This window comes from Podarcis pityusensis, assembly GCF_964106645.2.
Source record: "Podarcis pityusensis genome assembly, chromosome: 1".
In the NCBI taxonomy this organism is placed as follows: domain Eukaryota; kingdom Metazoa; phylum Chordata; class Lepidosauria; order Squamata; family Lacertidae; genus Podarcis; species Podarcis pityusensis.
The window spans coordinates 7,944,311-7,966,506 of NC_138028.1; the positions used below are offsets into that span (position 1 = coordinate 7,944,311).

At 44.9% G+C, this 22,196-nt stretch overlaps 1 protein-coding gene across 1 annotated transcript; it reads right to left on the reverse strand.

The window, feature by feature from the left end:
* Nucleotides 1-2,688: 2,688 nt before the first annotated feature.
* LOC308469765 (potassium channel, subfamily K, member 16-like) lies at nucleotides 2,689-19,021 on the reverse strand. The gene is made up of 6 exons (XM_080992687.1): nucleotides 18,883-19,021; nucleotides 16,968-17,168; nucleotides 14,048-14,171; nucleotides 6,772-6,935; nucleotides 5,582-5,744; nucleotides 2,689-2,951 (listed from the first exon to the last, which is right to left on the reverse strand). Exons 2-6 carry the CDS (start codon nucleotides 17,160-17,162, stop codon nucleotides 2,791-2,793), a joined length of 807 nt encoding a protein of 268 aa, XP_080848813.1. The 5' UTR covers nucleotides 17,163-17,168; nucleotides 18,883-19,021; the 3' UTR covers nucleotides 2,689-2,790.
* Nucleotides 19,022-22,196: the final 3,175 nt, after the last annotated feature.

The following is a 22,196-nucleotide window of genomic DNA, read 5'->3' on the forward strand; positions in this document are numbered from 1 at the left end:
CATTCTAAATGGAGTGCATTTGTTAAGGAATGCAGACTCTCCAAGTTTCCATCCCTGTTTTTGATATGATCCTTAGGATGTCCCTATTTTCACTGGAGAAAAGCTGGAGAGTATGGGAATGACTCCATCTCACTAAGAACCAGCAGGCTACCAAGAAGCTGGGAATAATGTGGGATGTAACTCGCCCAGCTTCCCTCAATATTGTGGACCAGTGTTCTTTGAATATGGTTGAAACAGATCATGGTTCAAATTCTGCATTGGTTGAGGTTAAATCTCTCCTTACCCGGATAAATAAATTAGAACTCTTTCCCCCCCCAACATATTTTTTTTTTCAAGGGAAAAAAGAAGAAACAATTTAGCACAGTTTGCAAGCCCCCTCCACAGAGGCTGGCCCCTCTCACTGTCCTCGGAGCTTGCATACCGGTAACCTCCTCTGGCTGACGTCCAGACAGACCAGGGAGATTTTGATAGACGACATTTTCCCAAGCATAGGTAAATGCACACCCCCTCCTCCTGCTTCTTCCCTAGCAGGGAAAGAGACAGACAGAAACTTCTATTTATATTCTTTTATTTCTGTCTACAGCACTAGAGAAAAACATGTCCGTTCAGATCAGTTCTTCTAGCAAGTCTGACTAACTTCCTGAGCATGCGCAAATGGAAGGTTTCAAATTACACTCTTCACAGAGCTCTGAGAAGCCTGTGAACTTCCTGGGAAATTCCTTCCCACAGATACCCGTATCATGTGATGTCAACAAGCTGGCTGTTTGCAGCTGCGATGTTTCCATATACTGACAGCATCCACAATGGCTTCCATCTGCAAAGTATGTTTTATCTATGCATATAGAATGTTTTTGTTGTGTGTTTCTCTGGGTATTACAGTCATACCTCGTGTTGCATTTGCTTCAGGTTGAGCATTTTCAGGTTGCGTCCCGCGGTGACCCGGAAGTACTGGAAAGGGTTACTTCCGGGTTTTGGCACTCACGCGTGCACAGACACACAAAATGATATCACGTGCATGCGCAGAGACAGCGAATCGCGAACCGCGCACGCGGGTTGCGTTCTGCTTATGTTGTAACGGGACTCCGGAACGGATCCCATTCACAACCAGAGGTACCACTGTATAGAGATTACATTTGTCGCCACTTTCAAATCAAAGTCCAACTTTGACAAGCCTTTATCTCCTGGCCATGCTAGGCACATCACAAGGGGGTTGTGAGACTGTGTGCACGTTATTAAATTGCCTTTATTTGGGGCATCTTCTGTTACTGTGTGTGTTGCTGCCACCTGTGCACATATATGCGCATATCTCCCTAGCAAAGCTATATTTAGACTATCTTCTTTATGGTGTGCTTTTTTCTTTGTCTTCCAGTGGAGGCTTGAGGTCTTAAGCATTCAGAATTCCCCACTCTTTGTCCAAACAAGTGCCAAGAGATCTTGGCTGTCCTCATTTTCAACTTCGCTCTGATTATACTATGACCCTAAAAAGGCTGCGAATTCAGGGATGAAAAAGAGTGGGGTGGAAAAGGTAGGCATACGCAGAAGGGGGTTTTCCTTCTGGTGGCGGCTGGACAGTCAATACCATGGAACGGGAAAAGTGACCCAAGCAAAAGCACAGATCCCTTCTCCCCAGAGATGCATTCACACACACTTCACTTGGCAGTACCTCAGGACATTCTTTCCTCTCAAAATGTTCCAAGAGCTTTCTCCTGCAATTCCATATTTCAGGGACGGTTATACTTCAGTGGTGGCCAACTCCCAGTTTGGGAGCTTGATCTGGCCCCGAGACAAATTTTTCTGGCCCTTCAGAGCCCTCTACTGTTTTTGGCGATGCCACATATATTTAAATAGTGAGTGAGGCTCAGCGCCCTGATGGGGTGTCCTGGGAGGGGGGGGGGTTGAATGCCCATGCAGTTACCACCTCCACCTAAGCTGGTCTCCACTGCTCTCATGGGGGGGGGGTTGTGTCTCTGTGCATGTCTGCCTGTGTGTGTGCACACGTAGGCATTCACACACACCCCTCCCACTTTACATGGGGACCCTTTGTCTGTCCTGATGTTGGATGAAAATGCCCCTTAGAATCATGGAATCATGAGTTGGAAGGGGTTCCAAGGGTCATCTAGTCCAACCCCCTGCAATGCAGGAATCTTAACTAAAGCATCCAGGACAGATGGCCATCCAACCTCTGCTGAAAAACCTTCAAGGACGGTCCACCAGCTTCCGAGGGAGCCTGTTCCACTGCTGAACAGCTCTTACCGTCAGAAAGTTCTTCCTGATGTTTAGTTCAAATCTCCTTTTTTGTGACTTGAAGCCATTGGTATAAGTTCTCCCTTCCAGATCAGGTGAAAGCAAGCATGCTCCCTCTTCCATGTGACAGCCCTTGAGATATTTAAAGATGGCTCTCATATCTCCCCCAATCCCCTCTTTTTCAGATTAAAAATACCCAGCTCCTTCAACCACTCCTCATAAGGCTTGGTTTCCAGACTCTTGATCATCTTGGTTGCTCTCCACTACACACATTCCAGTTTTGAGAATCCAAGTAATACCCACCCTCCCTCTCTTGGTTGCAGAATACCAGGCTATTTCACAGTTTATTAGGAACTGCTTAACCTAAAGAGCAACTAGTGAGTTTTTAAGGAACACGCAGGCTGTCACAATGGCATAAAATTATAAAAAGCTCAACCAAAGTCCTTGAGTGCAACTGATTTTTATGTCAGTCTCCACCTGAATGAAATGATAAATTCTTATCCAGGGGAAATGTAGCAGACTGACTCCTTTGGGGCGGTGTTATTTTTACCCTCTACTGTCTTTTTGTGAGCTTGGTTTTGGATCCACAGGTGCCAGGAATGAAGATACCAGTTCAAACAGCACAGCTATCCAGGCCAGACCAACGATGATCCAAATGGCTGAGAGCAGCCGGTAGCCCGGAAAATAGTTTCTGTCCTGCTTCTTCCCTGGAGACACAGAGAGAAGCAACAATAATGTGTGAGGAGATTTAAAGGACCCGCCAACTCAGTTTATCCAGATCTCATTAGGTCATGTTCACACCATACGTTTAAAAGACATTTCTACCACTGAATTGTGGGAAGATGAACACAGGAAACTGCCAATGTCCTTATTATTGCCTATTCATGATGGTTTGGGCACATGACGCTGTTTGAGCCTATAAAAGCTTTGGTGTGGTTGCGCTACCACATTCCCAATCAGTGCACATTCTGTAAATTCTTGCATATATATATATATATATATATATATGGTAAAGGGACCGCTGACCATTAGGTCCAGTCGTGACCAACTCTGGGGTTGCGGCGCTCATCTCGCTGTATTGGCCAAGGGAGCCGACGTACAACTTCCGGGTCATGTGGCCAACATGACTAAGCCACTTCTGGCGAACCAGAGCAGCACACGGAAACGCTGTTTACCTTCCCGCCGGAGCGGTACCTATTTATCTACTTGCACTTTGACATGCTTTCGAACTGCTAGGTTGGGAGGAGCTGGGACCGAGCAACGGGAGCTCACCCCGTCGCAGGGATTCGAACCGCCGACCTTCTGATCGGCAAGTCCTATGTTGGGTGTAGTGAAGGGTTAACCTTCTATGCCTCGGGACTGAGGGGACGGGCTTACAAGGGAAGTAAGCCAGGACGTGACAAAAGCAGCTTGGAATGCTGTGTACTGAGTGAAAATCAAAAGCAGTTTGTTGCGTCGCTGCAAGCAGAGGGAGAAGATGCAGCTTGAATCAGATGGAAGTTGGAGTTTGTAAATACACTACTTTTGTGCCAATAAAGGGATATTAGGACAGAAGAAACGTTTGGGACTCATTTACTGCTCTTTCGACACACGCCGCTGTGTAACACTGCTAATTGCTTTACGATCTACAGAAGCTCCCAGGGGAAGCGTGGCTGGGCGCCGAACAATAAAGCAATAAATCTTTCGAAGATCCTAGGCTCTGTGGTTTAACCCACAGTGCCACCTGCATCCCATATATAAATATATATATATATATATTATAATAAATAATAATAATAATATAATGTTGTTGTTTTATTTGTATCCCACCTCCACTCAGGGAGGCTTCCAGCATATATAAAAACATTATAAAACATAAAGCGTTAAGAATCTCCCTATACAGGGGTGCCTTAAGATGTCTTCTAAAGGTTGTGTAGTTCTTTATCTCCTTGACATCTTCCTGGTTCCCTGTAACCTCACTTCTTGCAGTGAGGGACCCACCAGAAGGTCCACGGAGATGGACCTCAGTGTCCGGGCTAAACAATGGGGGTGGAGTTGCAGTTCCAACCAAGAGAAAGGTGCAAAATCACTGTCCAGTAAAACATATTGAGCATTTTCCTTTCTTTCATGTTTGATGCATCCAGCCCAACCCTCTGCAATGCAGGAATCTCAGCTAAAGCATCCATGACAGATGGCTATCCAACCTCTGCTTAAAATACCCCAGGGAAAGAGAGTCCACCACCTCTCAAGGGAGTCTATTGCACGGCCGAACCACTCTTACTGTCAGAATTTTTTAATGAATGTTCGGTCAGAATCTCGTTTCTTGTAACCCGAAGCCATTGGTTTGAGTCCTACCTTCAAGAGCAGGAGAGAAGAAGCATGCTCCCTCTTCCATGTGACGGCCCTTAATATATTTGAAGATGGCTATCATATCTCCTCTCAGTCTCTTCTTTTCCAGGCTAAACATAGCCAGCTCCTTCAACCATTCCTCATAAGGCTTGGTTTCCAGACTCTTGATCATCTTGGCTGCCCTTCTCTGCACATGTTCCAATTTGTCAACAGCCCAGAACTGGACCCAGTATTCCAGATTGTCAGATTGTTCTGACCAAGCAGAATAGAGTGGTACTATTCCTTCTCTTGATCTGGACACTGTACTTCTGTTGATGCAGCCTAGAATACCGCTAGCTTTTTTTCCTACTGCATCACACGGTTGACTCATGTTAAGCTTGTGGTCCACCAAGACCCCTAGATCCTTTTCACATGTACTGTTAGTAAGCCAGGTGTCCCCCATCCTACATTTGTGCAGCTGCTTCTTCCTGACTAAGTGAAGAACCTTACATTATCCCTATTGAAATGCATTTTGTTAGCTTGTGCCCAGTTCTCCAATCTGTTAAGGTCATTTTGAATTGTGATTCTGTCTTCTGTGGCATTAGCTACTCCTCCGAGTTCAGTGTCATCTGTACATTTGAGAAGCATCCTCTCAGTTCATTCAACCAAGCATTTATAAATATGTTGAACAACAACAGGTCCAGAACAGAACCCGGTGGCACCCTACTTGTCACTTTTTTCCAGGATGTCAAGGAACCATTAATTACTCTTTGGGATAGCTTCTGTAAATCTGGAGCTGTTCCTGGAAAATAGGGATACTTGGAGGGTCTGTACTTGAGAAACTTAAAATATGGTTTGGGTTCCAAATTATAATCATTGCAAGTCATCTTTTGTATGAAACCTGAACTGAGCTTTCATATTCTTCAGTCGAGCAGATTGGTTCCCACTAGTACCTTGAGGCCACAGATGACCTAGCTTTATCTCTAAAACCAGTTAAGCTCACAATATGAAAGTATTTTGAAAGCCTTACCAATTAGATAGTCTCCAAAACCAATGGTGCTGAGTGTAATAAATGTAAAATAGATAGCTTCATAATAACTCCAATCCTCCACCCATTGAAAGAGGAATGATGGCAAAATAAGAAACACTATAATTCCCATAGCCACGAACAAGATAAAATATCTTGCTGAATTCTAAAAGATAAAGAAAAAAAAGAAAAGAAAGAAGGTAGGTTTGATGCAACAGAGCTCAGTCCTCTTGACCTTCAGCCATGCACTGTTATTTTAGGCTGCGTTAACAGATAAATAACAATAATTCCATCCTAGTTAGACTTTATCTAGAGCACAATACTCAGTTCTACATTCACATGCAAGTGCTTGGTTCACATCTTCTCACTTGGAGCCTGCATTCTTTTCTTTTGGGTTGCTGTGTGGGTAACCTCCAATCTAGGAAGCTCCTTTTAAATTTCTCCAAGACAGGCTCCAGGAGAGGAGATGGTGGCTGCTTTGGCCACAAACTAAGGCATGGTTTGGCTTAGCATTTTGTCCGAACCCAGGCTCATTTTTTGTGCCTGCAGACAAACCACAAGCTGTAAACAAAACAGAAACCTTTGTTTTAGAAAGAGGCAAGTATCTAAAAGCCTTGGTCTGTCGTAATCCCGTGTTAACATGGCAAACTTGATTTTCTAAACCTTGAAAAAAATGGTGATGATGCCATTTTTGTTCACTTGTATGTTGTTGCATACACCCTTGCACCCACGAGCATTTTGGAGAGTTAAGAACAATAAATTCCATGAATTTGAGAAGATATATTTTGCAAATTTATCCCAGAGCCATTTTCCCTAAATGAAAACAGCTGTGTTCCAAAAATCTGTGCTTCTTGAAACAAATAATTTGGGAAGTTTCTCTCATTCCTAATTGAAGGCACAGTTCAAGTTTATCTTCCTCAGATGGCATAATGCACATGTCTAATTTATCCTTGTCTTCCACCTCTTATAGAGGCAGCTAATCAGATATGCATATGTATATGCAATATAATAGAAGAAGAGATTTGTTGGATCAGGCAAGGGCCCTTCTAGTTGAGGATTCTGTTCTCATCGAAGCTGACCAGATGCCCACAGGGAACCTGCATACAGGACCCGAGTGCAGCAGCAGTCTATGTTGGCCTCAGTCTTGTGACTGCTAGATTAGAAACCATCTCTAGATAAAGTAACTGAATTACCTTGTTTTCTTTCCCATGCACTTTCTCTGCACAGCTTTCGAAGACTCCTGAGACTAAAAAGCCAATATAGTTCAAGCAGAGGAGGCAGAAGGGGATTCCAAAGAGAGCAAAAATGACACAAAAGATCTGACCTTCTTTTGTTTGGGGACAGAGGTTTCCATAGCCTGTTGTAAGATTAAGAAAGGGTTGCAAAGGACGTCAGCAACTATCGATCTGCCAATTACCTTCAGATTTTTCAGTTCTTCAAAATTTGTGATACGGTTACTGGATTAAAAATGAATTACAAAATACTTATTTCTTTTGGGATAAATTTAGAAATGTATTTGATGATATGTCTTTGGTGATGAAATTGGGCATGCAAGGAGCGTCTTAGATAGAGGAACCACCACTGTGCCCAGATACCCCATAATAGCCCTGAAGGTAAGTCTTCAGGGCATCTGCAGTGAGGAGGGAAAAGAGTTCCTCCATTCGTCACCATCAGTTGGCTAGAATCAGTTGCAATTCCCAAGTCCCTAAATTCTTTCAAGAATGCTCTAAGAATATGATTTCTTTCAATTGCGGTGTGACCTGACCTGATCAGTATGCCCAGGTGAGAGCTGGGATGGATAAGGGTTAAACTCTACCTCTGATAGAGGGCTCTGAATCTTTTCTCCCTTATTCCCACCTTCTTTCCTTCCTTCCTTCCTTGCTTGCTTCCTTCTTTGATTTATTTATTTATTTGTTATTTATTTATTGATTTCTCTCTGTGTGTGTTTCTTCTTTTCTTTTACTTTATATCAGTTTGGTTTTTATTGCATTGTATGTTGAAAAGTTTCAATAACTAAGCAGCATACTCCATGCATCTGTAAGGACCAGACTTGAGTTGTTTTCAGCTGAGATCCTATGAAGATTTTGCCAAGCACCAGGAATAATCAGAGAACCAATTAGAAAACTAATAGTATCTACTGATCCAGATTCTCAAGTGGACAGAGTCAAGAAATGAAGCCTCCTGGGATACCTCAAGTTCAAAAGCTGAGAAACAGATAAGTCCTTTTCTTGGGTCTCAGAAGCTGCAGCTTTATGGCCTGAACTCAAAGTACAGATTAGTTTATCCCTAGCACACTTGAATCAACTGTTTGTGCTTCACACCAGAAAGCTTCACTAGAGCTTTCCAAACTGTGTGTTGCGACAAGTTACCGTAGTCTGTCAGCTGCGGTGTGTACTGTAGGTGTGTCATGCAAACGCTACAGAGGGGTTAGTTTAACCACCAGTTTGCTAGTAAAACTGAATTATTGTGTTACAAATTGACGCATGTATAAAAAGTGTGTCATCAATATGAAAAGTTTTGAAAGCCCTGGATTAAACAGTTCTGGATTAAGCTCTGGATTAAAGGGACGCGGGTGGCGCTGTGGGTTAAACCACAGAGCCTAGGACTTGCTGATCAGAAGGTCGGCGGTTCGAATCCCCGCGACGGGGTGAGCTCCCATTGTTCGGTCCCTTCTCCTGCCAACCTGGCAGTTTGAAAGCACGTCAAAGTGCAAGTGGATAAATAGGTACTGCTCCAGCGGGAAGGTAAATGGCGTTTCTGTGTGCTGCTCTGGTTCGCCAAAAGTGGCTTAGTCATGCTGGCCACATGAACTGGAAGCTGTATGCCGGCTCCCTCGGCCAATAAAGCGAGATGAGCACCGCAACCTCAGAGTCGGTCACGACTGGACCTAATGGTCAGGGGTGTTAGGATATTTCCGTTCCACCTTAAAAGGGAGCAGGCTTTGTGAGTCACAGAGTCTGCGTATTTCCTGTTCACAGGAAGTTTATATTTTGTCTATTGCTTTCGTTTCTCTCTCTGTGCCTGAGACATCGAAGCAGGCAGTCATGTTTTCTCTTTGTTCTGACCAACGCTGAATAAAGAAGTGAATAATGCTCTCCTGAGTGCACCTTTCGTTGTACGAACTCTGCTGATAGAGCGTGCACGAGCTCTGGAATGTGGAAAGCTATTTCCGAGGCTTTGTGTCGCTAATTGACTGACACTGCGTTTCTACTAGAGATTGATGGATCGTCCGGAGACGGCGTGGGGGCCATGATGGCTTTTGTCTCCCTGGCAGTATACCAACAACAGGTTTCGGGCCCAGATTCACGGCACTTACAGGAGAGTAAGACTGCAAAAGACTGCGTTGAGGTATGTGTGGAAAAGTGTAAGGCTTTTCGTTGCCGCCACAGAGCCTTTGATGTCCGGCTGGCTTAATTGGCCTGGGAGCCGCGCCAGAGGCCTCAAGATTTATGAGCTGCCAAGATAAGAAGTTTCTGAAGTGAAAAGGGCTTACGGCTCAAGTGAATAGCTGAGATGGATCTTTTACAATCCTCAGAAGCTGCTCCATGTCCACCAAAGCTAAATGGCCACAACTATCAGACCTGGGCAAGGTATTGTGAGGGCCAGATGAGAAGGCTTGGTGTGTGGAATACTATTTCTGAGGACCCCCCAGCCCCTGTGACAGATGAATGGAAGGCACAGGATTCAAGAGCCATGGGGATAATTTTGCTCTCAGTAGCTCCTGAAGAGTTAATCACCCTGGCTGGCAAGGCCAGGGCCCGTGAGATGTGGGATGGGCTTAAAGCCTGTCATCTCCAACAAGAGGCTGGGTCTGTGTTGCTTTACTTCAGAAAGCTGCACAGGAAGCATTTGGAGCCAGGGGGAGACCTTAGAGCCCACGTTTTACATTTGCAGCATCTCAGACAGGAATTGACTCAGAGAGGTTTCAATATGCCTGAGTCACTGTTTGCAATTCTTATCCTGCACTCCCTGGATGAAAGCTACCATGCCGTGGCAAGTCAGCTGGCGACTCTACCTGCACAAGACCTCACTGTTACAAAGGTCTTGGCGACCTTGCAAAATGAATACGATAGAAGGAATGCAGCTGAGTCGGCTTGTGCGCTTCAGGGGGAGCAATGTGGGACAGCATTCCAGCTTCCAGGGGGAGCCAAAGCGTTGGCAGCTGTGAAGTGCTGGAACTGTGGGACCCAAGGTCACACTCAGAAGTTTTGTCCAAAGACTGGAAATAAACAAAGGAAGAAGCCAGCAGATGACCAGAGGCGGGGGGGGGGGGTGGAAAGCCCAAGCCAGGGAAAAACAAGGCTTTGTTTGCTGGCACTGCTTCTCCAAAAGCCGAAGGCAAGTTTGATGGCCAGGAGCAGGGGGGCAAGCAGCAAAAGCCCACGCCGGTGGAAAACAAGGTTTTGCTTGCTGGAAAAGCTGCTCCAAAGGCCAAGGCCAGGTTTGTTGTGGATTCTGGCGCATCAAAGCACATTGCCAACAACAAGCATCTGTTTATCTCCTTAACACCTCAAGACAGAGAGATCCACCAGGCTGATGGAAAGACATTGCGAACTGCAGGAGTCGGGACTGTGAAACTGGCAAGTCTGCACACAACCATCAAAGATGTACTTTATGTTCCAGATTCTGCAGACAATTTGCTCAGTGTCCCACAGCTGACTGGGCGTGGCTTTGAGATTTCCTTCAAGAGGAGCGTCTGTGTCATCAGGAAAGGCAAAGAGGACATTTTGCATGCAAAATTTATGGATGGCTTATTCTGTATAACTTATGATGACAATGCTGTTGCTGTGTCTAATGTTGATTCTTGTTGTGTTGCACAAACTAACAAAGTTCTTCATGCAGGATGTATTCACGCGGCTCACCGAAGATTTGGTCACATGTCTTGGCAGGCACTGGCCAAGATGCCTGGGTTGGTTCAGGGTTTGAACATCAAGCCCTGTAAGTATCACATGAAATGTGCATCTTGTGCAGAGAACAAGGTGAAGGTTGCTCCAAAAGGCAAGGAGTCTAGCAGGCAGGCTTCCAAACCCTACCAGCTAGTCCACGCAGACCTGGTTGGTCCACTTGCGCCCTCTTTGGGTGGAGCAAGGTACTTCATGGTTCTAATTGATTCTTTTTCCAGGTACATTCATGTGTTTATGCTCGAGCAGAAATCGCAAGTGTTTCCTAGGTTCAAGGCATTCAGTGCTTGGTTAGAGAATGCTCACAGTAAACGTATCAGCTGTTTGTTTACTGATCGAGGCGGGGAATTCACTTCTCAGCAGTTTGAAGCTTTCCTGACTGAGAAGGGAATCCAGCATGACCTCTCAACACCTAGATCTCCATGGATGAATGGACTTGCGGGACGAGCAAATCAGACTTTGCTTCAAGGCCTGAAAACCTTGTTGCATGATGCCAATCTCCCTGAGAAGTATTGGGGGGAGGCTTTGTCCACGTTCGTTTATTCCTATAACAGGAGACTGTCATCACCTATTGGTTGTACTCCCTATGAGAAGATGTTTGGTAAGAAACCTTACGTCAAGCACATGAGAATCTTTGGTTCTGACATGTGGGTACACACCCCACAGAGCAACAAGCTTGGGAAGCGTGGGGCACATGGTTTGTTCATGGGGTACGAAAAAGGTTCATACAGGGTATGGATGACTGACTCTAAGTCCATTAAGTTCACAAAGAGTGTTGAGTACAATCCTAAGTGGGGGGGAAATGTGGGAATTTTCCAGAGTTACCCAGAGGAGGATGAAGGTGATGTGAAAAAAGCAGATAATGTTGAGGTAGAAGAGAAAGCTGAGGATGATGATCAGAGTTCGGATTCCAGCTCAGTGGGCGGCGCTGCTGCTGGTGTCAGCGACAGTGATGACTCAGCAGACTACAAGAGCGCAAAGGCCTCAGTCAGACCATCTGATGCGTCTGACAATGAGCTGGAAGAACCACTGTTCACCATTGGTCACTTTTCTCCTAAGAAGGAGGAGATGAGTCCAGAAGACTTGCGTCCAGTACGCAGATCTGAAAGGGCGACCAAAGGCAGACCTCCAAAGAGATTTGCTGATGAGTTTGCTAAGACAGCAACTGCTGTTCTTAGTAGCTCAGAGAAGGTGTGGGAACCCTCAAGCTTCAAAGAGGTTCAGGAATTAACCTCTAAAGATGCTGAGTCTTGGCTTAATGCCATGAAGGCTGAAGTTGATTCCTTGAATAGGAACCAAACTTGGGAGCTGGTACCGGTAGTCCCAGGAATGAGACCGGTTGGCAGCAAATGGGTCTTCAAGGCCAAGACAGACCAGAATGGCAAGGTAGTCAGACACAAAGCCAGATTGGTTGCCAGAGGTTTTCACAGATACCAGGACAGGATTACCACGAGACCTACTCACCCACCGTCAAGTATGAGAGCATTCGGCTAATGCTCAAGATTGCTGCAGAGGAGAAACTGCATGTTTCCCATCATGACATTAATACAGTTTTTTTGTACGGGGTTTTGGTGGAGGAGCTGTTTATGCTTCCACCTGATGGAATGCAGATACAGAAGGGAATGGTCTGTAAACTTCGGAAATCCTTATATGGTCTCAAGCAGAGTGCCAGGTGTTGGAACACAAAATTCACTGAGACATTGCTTTCTCTAGGTTTTCACCAGGGCAAGGCTGATCCGTGTATGTTTGTCAAGGAGGAGGGGCAAAACAAACTGTATTGTTTATGTTTTGTTGATGGTCTTCTGATGTTTTGGAAAAATCAGGCTTTGTACCAAAGCACCCTAGCTCAGCTGGAGGAGCACTTTGACATGAAGGATCTTGGTGAGGTATCCAACTATCTTTCTCTGCAGGTGGAGAGGGACCAAGCAGGTAATTTTCTGGTACACCAAACACAGAAAATTGCTGATGTATTAACCAGGTTGAATTTGGTTGATGCAAACCCAGCAGACACACCGATGGTGACAGGTTACCAGGTAGATAGTACTGCTGAAGCGTATTCTGACACTACACTGTACAGATGCATTCTAGGCAAGCTGAATTTTATTGCTAGATGTTCAAGACCTGACATAGCTGTAAGCACTAACCTGCTTAGCAGACATGCCAACAATCCTACTGTTCAGGATTGGAAAGCTCTGAAGCGCATAGCCCGCTATTTGAAAGGGACTTTGCACTACAGGCTGAGGTTCACCAGTCAGAAGACTGGAGGTCTTGAAATCTTTGCAGATGCTAGTTTTGGAAGTGACACCACGGATGGTACAAGCACTTCTGGAGTATGCTACATGTACAACCACTGTCTGTTTAACTGGCTGTGCAAGAAGCAGACGACAGTGAGCCTAAGTTCCTGTGAAGCAGAACTCAATGCTCTGTCATTTTCACTCATGGATTGTGAATGGTTGATGCAACTGTTTAAGGACATCAGAGTTTCTGTGAAATGTGCTATACAAGTGTATCAAGACAATAGATCCTGTTTGGCTTTGCTGAACTCAGAGAGTTGCAAGCAAAGAACCAAGTACTTGCAGATTAAGCTACATCGTGCAAGAGAGTGTATTCAGAAAGGACTCATTCAGGTGTCCTGCCAGGAAATGAAACCCTGCTGATCTGTTGTCTAAGGTTGTTAACAGAGAACAACTTAAGGTTTATGTACAGAGGTTGCAATTGGGTTGAACCACAGGTACTACAGGTTACACGGAAAGGGGGAGGATGTTAGGATATTTCCGTTCCACCTTAAAAGGGAGCAGGCTTTGTGAGTCACAGAGTCTGCGTATTTCCTGTTCACAGGAAGTTTATATTTTGTCTATTGCTTTCGTTTCTCTCTCTGTGCCTGAGACATCGAAGCAGGCAGTCATGTTTTCTCTTTGTTCTGACCAACGCTGAATAAAGAAGTGAATAATGCTCTCCTGAGTGCACCTTTCATCGTACGAACTCTGCTGATAGAGCGTGCACGAGCTCTGGAATGTGGAAAGCTATTTCCGAGGCTTTGTGTCGCTAATTGACTGATACTGCGTTTCTACCAGAGATCGATGGATCGTCCGGAGACGGCGTGGGGGCCATGATGGCTTTTGTCTCCCTGGCAGTATCCCAACAAGGGGTCCCTTTACCTTTACCTTTACCTTTACCTTTACCTTTACCTTAATAAGGTAGGTTCTCCCACTCATTCAGTGCATGGTTTTCTGCATCCAGACAAAAAGGGTGTGTGGTTTCTTGTGCATTGTGTAGCTTACTGGAAAGAAGTTGCAATCCTATGCAAATTTATTGGGGAGCAAGTCCCACTGAATGCATAGGGTTGTGCTGAGAGAGACGGATTTGCATTAGGTTGACCCCGGAAGGGTGGGGAATAAATAACTAATCAGGGAATGGTCTTGTTGGGCATACAATAAATGAACTATTTATTTGGCCAGAAAGGGCAAGGCAAAGATGAGATGTGAAGGATGATGAAGGAGCAAAAGCGAGAGCAGTTGAATGCCCTGCATATTATATTTGGGGAGAAGCCAGAACCAAATGACAGTACCTATTGTGGCTAACATAGTGCCCACGAAGAAGAAAGAATGAGTGAAATCCCAGCTGCTCCTCTGTTTTTCATGAGGATGGGTTCCTACTGGATCTATTCCCATGTGAACAGCTCTTACCAGTCTCTGCAATTGAAGGCAAGACTCAGTTTGAATATTCCAACAATAAGATAGCCCCTCCTCTGATTATCACCAGATACTGCTAACCAAATCACGATGCATTCAGAAGGGAAGTTCTTGTGGATCGGTTCAGCACGTTCTTCCCCCAGGGGCCAGCCCAATGCTCACGGGAAGCCCACAAACAAGACCTGAGCACAACAGCCCTCCCCTCACTTGTCACCCCCAGTAACTGGTAGGCATAGGGCTTTGGCATACTTAACTTTTTCTCTACTCTTTCCAGGCAAAAGCCCACACTACAAGGGGTGCTTGTTGTGGTTTGCACCAAGCTGTCCCAGTGAAAACTGTGATCTATGTTTGAGTTGTTGAGAGTGATTCAGTGGTTTCACCCTCAAAGCTTAGTGATAAAATAGACTCCTTACACAAGACTTGAAAACAAGTCTTGACTGGTCAGGATGGCAACTAGGGCTTTTTTTCAGCAGGAACTCTCTGGAACTCAGTTCTGGCACCTCTCAAGTAGGCGCCTTTGCCATTATAGGAGAAGGAGGAAGGTGTTCATGGTGAGTTCCGGGAACTTCCGATACCTCTTTTCCTACAAAAAAATAGCCTGAAGACAACTGTATAACAAACTGTATTGTTTATATATCAAGTTCAATACTAAGTGTTTCTCTCCCTTGAGCCCAAGAGAGGGTTTGGTCTTCTTGCTCCAAAAACATACACTTTAGTAGCAATGCATAAATCATTACCCCTTGGCTTCCCTGTCTTCCTAAATTCTTCTGGGCAGAGTCTGCTTGGAGTATTGGCTCTCCCATATTCTCAGTCAACAAAACAATGGTGAGACTACCCCATCTCCCACCCTCTGTTCTAAGGCACAAACACACTTTTCAAGGCAGTTAACCAGACAATGATTGAGCTTTTCTGTGACCTTGAACAGAGTCACCTGTTTTGCAACTGCTATATTATGTATGTTCTCCTTTCCTCCATATTATCTTTACAAAATACGTTTCCCAGCAAATACAGAACAGTCCTACCTTGGTACTCGGACATTTTGGCTCCCGAATGCCACAAACCCTGAAGTGAGTGTTCCGGTTTGCGAATGTTTTTCGTAAGCCAAAAGTCTGACGCAGCTTCCATGGCTTCTGATTGAGAGCAGGATGCGCCTGCAGCCAATTGGAAGCCACGCCTTTTTTTCGAACTGTTTCGGGAGTCGAATGGACTACTGGAATGGATTAAGTACAATAACCAAGGTTCAACTGTACAAATATTAACAAAAACCCACACTTTATAGCTGAATTGGAAGAAACATAAATTTGGGTTTTCTGTGACAATGATTCAGCTTTTCTGTGACCTTGATTGGAATCACCTCTTTTGCAGCTACTACGTGACGTATGTTCTCCTTTCCCTAAATTATTCTTTGCAAAATCCAGTACAATACAACAACAATAATTATTATTATTATTATTATTATTATTATTATTATTATTATTTATATTTGTACCCCGCCCATCCCGGTTTAAAAACTGGGCTCAGGGCAGCTAAAAACAATATAAAACCTTGATTAAAATGTGACTTATTAAGAGCATAAAACAGCGTAGAATGCAACATAAAATGCAGCATCAATAAAATTCAAAAATTCAGGGGTCATTTTTGGAAAAAGAAAAAAAACCCCAGTCAGTAGACATCGATTGATCACCAGGGGTAACTGGCCAAGTTGGTCCTACTAGGGCCAGCAAGGAGACCAAGGAAGAATTTAAATGTGGGGGTCCCACAAAGGGTTTCTTCACAGAAGAATAAAGGGAAAAGAGAATAGATGATCAGGCTAATTCAGATTGAAGGCCAAGCGGAATAACTCTGTCTTACAGGCCCTGCAGAAGAAGATTAAGTCCTGCAGGGCCCTAGTCTCAAGGGACAGAGCTTTCCACCATGTCGGAGCCCTCACTGAAAAAGCCCTGGCCTTGGTGGAGGATAGTGTGGCTTTCTTAGGGCCCGGAACCTTTAAGCTATTATTATTCTTGGACCTTAGGGTCCTCTGTGGGTAAGTACGAGGGTCCAAGGCTGCATAGGGCTTTAAAGGTAAAAAAAAAGCACTTTAAACCTGACACTATACTCCAACAGGAGCCAGTGCAGCTGGTAGAGCACTGAGTGAATATACTCCCATGGCAAGGACCCCATGAGGAGCCTTGCTGCAGCATTCTGCACCCACTGGAGTTTCTGGGACAGTTTCAAGTACATCCCCGCATAGAGTTACAGTAGTCAAGCATGGAGGTGACCGTCGCATGGATCACTGTGGCCAGGTTGGAGCGGGAAAGGTAAGGGACCAACCGCTTCATAAGGTACAAATACTAACAAAAACCTACTCCTTATAACTGAATCAGAGCAAAACGTCAATTTGGGTATACAATGGATTGCCCTTAACAAGCTGGTTTTCATGAGGAAAGCCCCAGAGCTACGAAATGGTGCTCAGATACGGAGCTTTAAATCATGGCCAGGCCTGGAAAGAGTGGAGGAAAGCTCAGTGTGGAGAAGCCCATGCTGCCTCCAACAGTGTTGGCAGAACACTGCCATAATGGCTAGTAGTCATTCCTTGTCTTATCCTCCAACAATCTGCCTAATCCTCCATGGGGATAAATTTTCACATGCAGAAGGAAGGGTGAGTCCTTATGGCTTTATGCTGGCCACTGATTCTGTCCCCACCTTGATTCTCACCTCCTAAACTGTATTCCCCCCGTATATACTTTCTGACCTCCTAACCTCTGGTGTCATGCCACGGTCATCCTTTTCAGTCTTGCTAAAGTAATGCCTTACCTGTATGAATAACTCCACCTCTTCTGGGCTGAGAGCGGTGTAGTTCGAAAAAAATTCCTCTTTCATGTGAAAAATTGCTTCTTCTATTCTTTTGTGGTGATCGTTCTCCAGAAGCTCGAAGACGAAGGCACCCATCACCATGTAAGTCATGTAGCCAGCCAGCAGTAGGACGCCCTGTGCCCTGCTCACAAACATGTTGTTCTGTGTGGGAATGAGATCCAAGGAAGAAGTAGACACAAGAACGACTATAGTTTAGTCAGCAAGTCCATATTTTTCTTGACCCAGACTCAAGCGTACAGCCCCATAGCTGGGCACTCTCCATAGCTGGGCCCAAGCTAACAAAATGAATTTCAGTAGGGACAAATGTACGGTTCTGCACTTAGGCAGGAAGAACAAGATGACGTACTAGCAGTACATGTGAAAAGGATCCAGGGGTCTTGGTGGACCACAAGCTGAACATGAGTCAACAGTGTGATATTAATACCATGAGATTTATCTAAATTAGCCTCATTAAACATCAACAAAATATATCATGAGGTATCAGTGGATATTGACAAATGGCAGTCATTGAACCTGACTCTGTGGGGGAAAGTCAGTGCTCTTAAAATGAACATAATAGCTAGACTAGTTTATATCTTAAGAGGAATTCCAATTCACATACTAAGAAATGGTTGTATGGAAGAGGTGGATGAATTTGGGTATATTAATGTTAGAGAAGATGGTAAATGAAGAGGCTGTATTATATATATATTCTGTTTTAGGAGACAGATACAGATTACCTTCAAATGCTCAATGGCAATATCTCCAGATAAAACGCTTGCTAACCACCATCTACAGACCAGCAGCTTTTACAGCCTCAGAGAACCCAGAGATATTGAAGCAGTTAATTAATTCTCATGCAACAAAAAAGGGCCATCAACATATATAAATCTTTGTTACTAGCAAACCAATTTGATATACAGGTATTGAGGGAGGGATGGAATAAAGAATTAGGGACCTCATTTTCGACCTCACAGTAGGAAACTCTTTTTAAGTGCTTTAACGGGATCTCTGGACCTTAAATTGAGGTTCATACAACAAAAAATAATATTTTGAATATATTGGACCCCATTACGTTTGTTTAAAAAAGGGCTATCTAAGGTATCTAACTGTTGGAGGTGCAATCAGCACAATGTTTTCCCAAAACCTATGTGTTTTTCTTGTCCTATATTGAAAGATTTTAGGCAGATGGTAACAGAAACTATCAACAGAACTGTACGGAATAATCTGACATTTACAGTGCAAAATGTTCTTTTGAATTGTATACCCAGCACATGGAACCTTACAAAAGGAAAATATGAGTGGAGTTTCCGTGCCCTTACCAATGGCAAAAAGACGGATACTGATGAATTGTAAAAATAAAAAATGAGGCTTCCTTCTACCTTGCATTGAAGACAAACTTGCATAATATGAACAACTTGTATATAAATGCAAACTTGCCATGGATAAATTCAAGGGTATTTTGAATCCATTCTTACAAATACCATAATAGGTTAAAATTAACAAATAGTCCAGTAGCACCTTAGAGACCAACTAAGCTTGTTCTAGGTATAAGCTTTTGTGTGCATGCACACTTCTTCAGATACACCAGATACACATACTTCAGATACACATCTGAAGAATGTGTATCACACATCTGAAGAATGTTTTGGACATGCAGTTTTAGGAACATTGCATGTCCAACACATTTTCCCTTTCTGGGTTTGGTTTGGTTTTTTTAAGAAATACAGTTCATTGGGAAACATGGAGGGAGAAAACCAGGAGGCTTTGTCAAGGTGGAGCTAGTGTGTTTTCTCACATCCATAACCAGCCCAGGGGTCATTTGGAGGAGGGAATTGAAAAGAGGGGAGAGGTCTTTGCTTGGCTCCTCACTCACCCTGACAGAGTCCTTCGAGTCCAATTCTTAAATTATCCACTTCATCAACTCCCAGTATTTGATGGGAGAGTCTCAGTGGCTTCCTTTTACTGGGTAGCTATTTGGGAGGAGCAGCTTAACCCCCTCCCCCGTGGGCTCTATGAGGTCATGAGTGCATTACCCTCTTTTACTTACCTGGTCTTCTGTGAGGTCACCACCTCTGTACCTGCTGGGCTGCTGATAGCCTCTCTAGGTCTGAGAGGCTGGTGGGAAGATCAGCCCACAGTATTTTAGAAATGTATAGGGAGCAAGCTCTGATGAGCAATGGGAATGCTCATCAGATTTGCAGGTGGCACCAAACTGGGAGGGTAGCTAATGCCACAGCAAAAAGAATCAGAATTTAGGGTTGCCATTTGTCCTATTTTTCCAGGACACATCCTCTTTTTCATGGGCAGAGTCATCATAGCAATCCATAGTTAAAAGCAGAAGTCAACTAATGTGTCCTCTTTTTTGCAACCCAACATTGAGCCCCAGCTAACAAAATGAATTTCAATGGGGACAAATGTCAGGTTCTGCACTTAGGAAGAAAGAACAAGACACACAAATATAGGATGGGGGGGCACCTAGTTTATTGGCAGTACATGTGAAAAGGATCTAGGGGTTTTGGTGGACCACACACTGAACATGAGTCAATAGTGTGATGCAGCAGCAAAGCTAATGCTATTGCTTAACCCTCAGAATGAATAAATGCTAGGATTTTGATTGATTGGGATATGGATTAAAATACAAACTGCAGAGCTGTTCCAGACAGAGAATTCCTGGGCCTGATTATGGAAATAAACCTCGCTGACCTACAGCTATCAAGAGTACAATAAGAGCCATTAATAATGCAAGGGAACTTCCCTTTTGCCCCTAAAGGTAAAGGACCCCTGGCAGTTATGTCCAGTTGCGGACGACTCTGGGGATGTGGCACTCATCTCGCTTTACTGGCCGAGGGAGCTGACATTTGTCCGCAGACAGTTTTTCCAGGTCATGCGGCCAGCATGACTAAGCCGCTTCTGGTGAAACCAGAGCAGTGCACGGAAATGCCATTTACCTTCCTGCCAGAGGGGTACCTATTTATCTACTTGCACTTTGACGTGCTTTTGAACTGCTAGGTTGGCAGGAGCTATGACCGAGCAATGGGAGCTCACCCCGTCACAGGGTTTCGAACCACGCCCCTAGGTATGAACAAACACTGGGGATTTGGGAAGTTGCCAGGGAGCCTGCTCTGGGGGAGGGCAAGAGGTTTCTGGGAGAAAGAAGGTGGGGGGAAGGAGACATCCATCTTGGAGAGAGAGGCAGAAGGATGCCTGCACTGCTGCCTCTTGAACTGACCATGCCGTAAGATCTGGACTCCTTCCATGCAGACTGAAGATATAAATACCTCCATAAACTCTATTTCTTAAAGTACAACAGTTTCCTCCGTGTCTTCTGTTCTCTAAAGCGACTCTTGAAGCGTAGTGTCCAGATCATGGGAAGTAATAAATGTATCAAGAGATCAAGAATCTAGAAGCCAAGCCTGATGAGGAACGGTTGAAGGAGCTGGGTGCGTTTATTCTGAACAGGAGGAGATATGAGAGCCATCTTCACGTTCAGGAGGAGCCAGCCATTGAACTATGCTCAACATAGAGGGTGCCCAGCTGCCTGCCAGCAAATATGGAGGGGGCTGAAGACCCTTCCACCCCTAGAAGTTGGGGCGCCTGTCCTAAATCCCATCAGCTGACAGACCATAGGAAACAGCTGACTTAAATCAAGTCAGATCATTGGCTCATCTAACTGAGCATCACCTACACTCACTGGCAGAAGCTCTCCAGGTTTTTTACTCTGGAACGTTTAGCATTTAAAGCATGTTTCCTGCCACTGAACTATGACCCTTCCTAATCTCTTAAGTAAAGCAGGATGTAAGAGACCCTAACTGCAAGAAGCTGAGCTCTGTTCTTTGGGATGTGTTGCCATTGCTTTCCTTCCTCCTCATGATTGAGAGGAGGGATGCAACAGAGAAATGCCCACCCAAAGGGGTTTGCTAAAACCCCGTGTGAAGGACACAGCTTTGCTTCAGTTTTGCCATTGCCTCTACCTTTTGCTCATCAGGCTCTGTGCCTCAACCCTTGCGAAAACAGCAAGAAGTCCCCAAAAATGTAGTGTAGTAGGAGAGCTGGGGTGGAAATCACATCTGGCAACAAATGTGCCCCTTTGGTTATAGCTTTGCTCCTAGAGCATAATATACATCAGGAGGCTTCGTTTGGTCAGAATTGAATATACACCTCCAGAGTTGATGCTAAATACATTGCTCCTGGCAAATGAGCCACCCGAAATGCTAAATGCTGTGAAAATTTGTGTCGTGGACTTTTTAGACTTGTCTACCCATGTAACGAAGGGACACGGGTGGCACTGTGGGTTAAATCACAGAGCTTAGAGCTTGCTGATCAGAAGGTCGGCGGTTCGAATCCCCGCGACGGGGTGAGCTCCGCTTGCTCAGTCCCTGCTCCTGCCAACCTAGCAGTTCGAAAGCATGTCAAAGTGTAAGTAGATAAATAGGTACCGCTCCAGCGGGAAGGTAAACGGCGTTTCTGTGAGCTGCTCTGGTTTGCCAGTAGCAGCTTAGTCATGCTGGCCACATGACCCGGAAGCTGTACGCCGGCTCCCTCAGCCAATAAAGTGAGATGAGCGCCGCAATCCCAGAGTCAGCCACGACTGGACCTAATGGTCAGGGGTCCCTTTACCTTTACCTTTACCTTACCCATGTAACTATCTGAAACTCAAGGGTTGCCACATGTGAAATATATTGGCATATTATTTTCAGCTGTCCATTCCCACTAATGAAAATAGTGCTGCGCTGTACTCTTAAGAACATCATCGACATCCCAAGATGGCTTGCTTCCCCATTCTGTTTCCAGGGAAGACAACAAGGAACCTTGCAGCACCTTAACAGCATGAAACAAGGTGTGGTGGTGGTCTGATTGATCTCAGGGTTCCCCACTCCAGCTGCTGGGTCCCTGGTTGTCAGGCTGCATCCATGCCATATATTTAAAGCACACTGCTTCTCTCAAGGGGTCCTGTGAACTGTAGTTTGCCTCTGGCAGAGCTACAATTTTGGTGTACACCTTCCAGAAGCCCAGCAAGGAGATCTGAAAAACAGAATTTCATTTGTTTATGCCCAAAGTAAATGTGCATTGGATTGCTTGGCAGCCTTAAGGCTGCGCCGCTTACTCAGAAGTGACTCCCACTAAATACCTAGAATGAAGATGGGGTGTCTGTGGCCCTCCAGACTTCCTTGGGCTCTGGCTCTCATC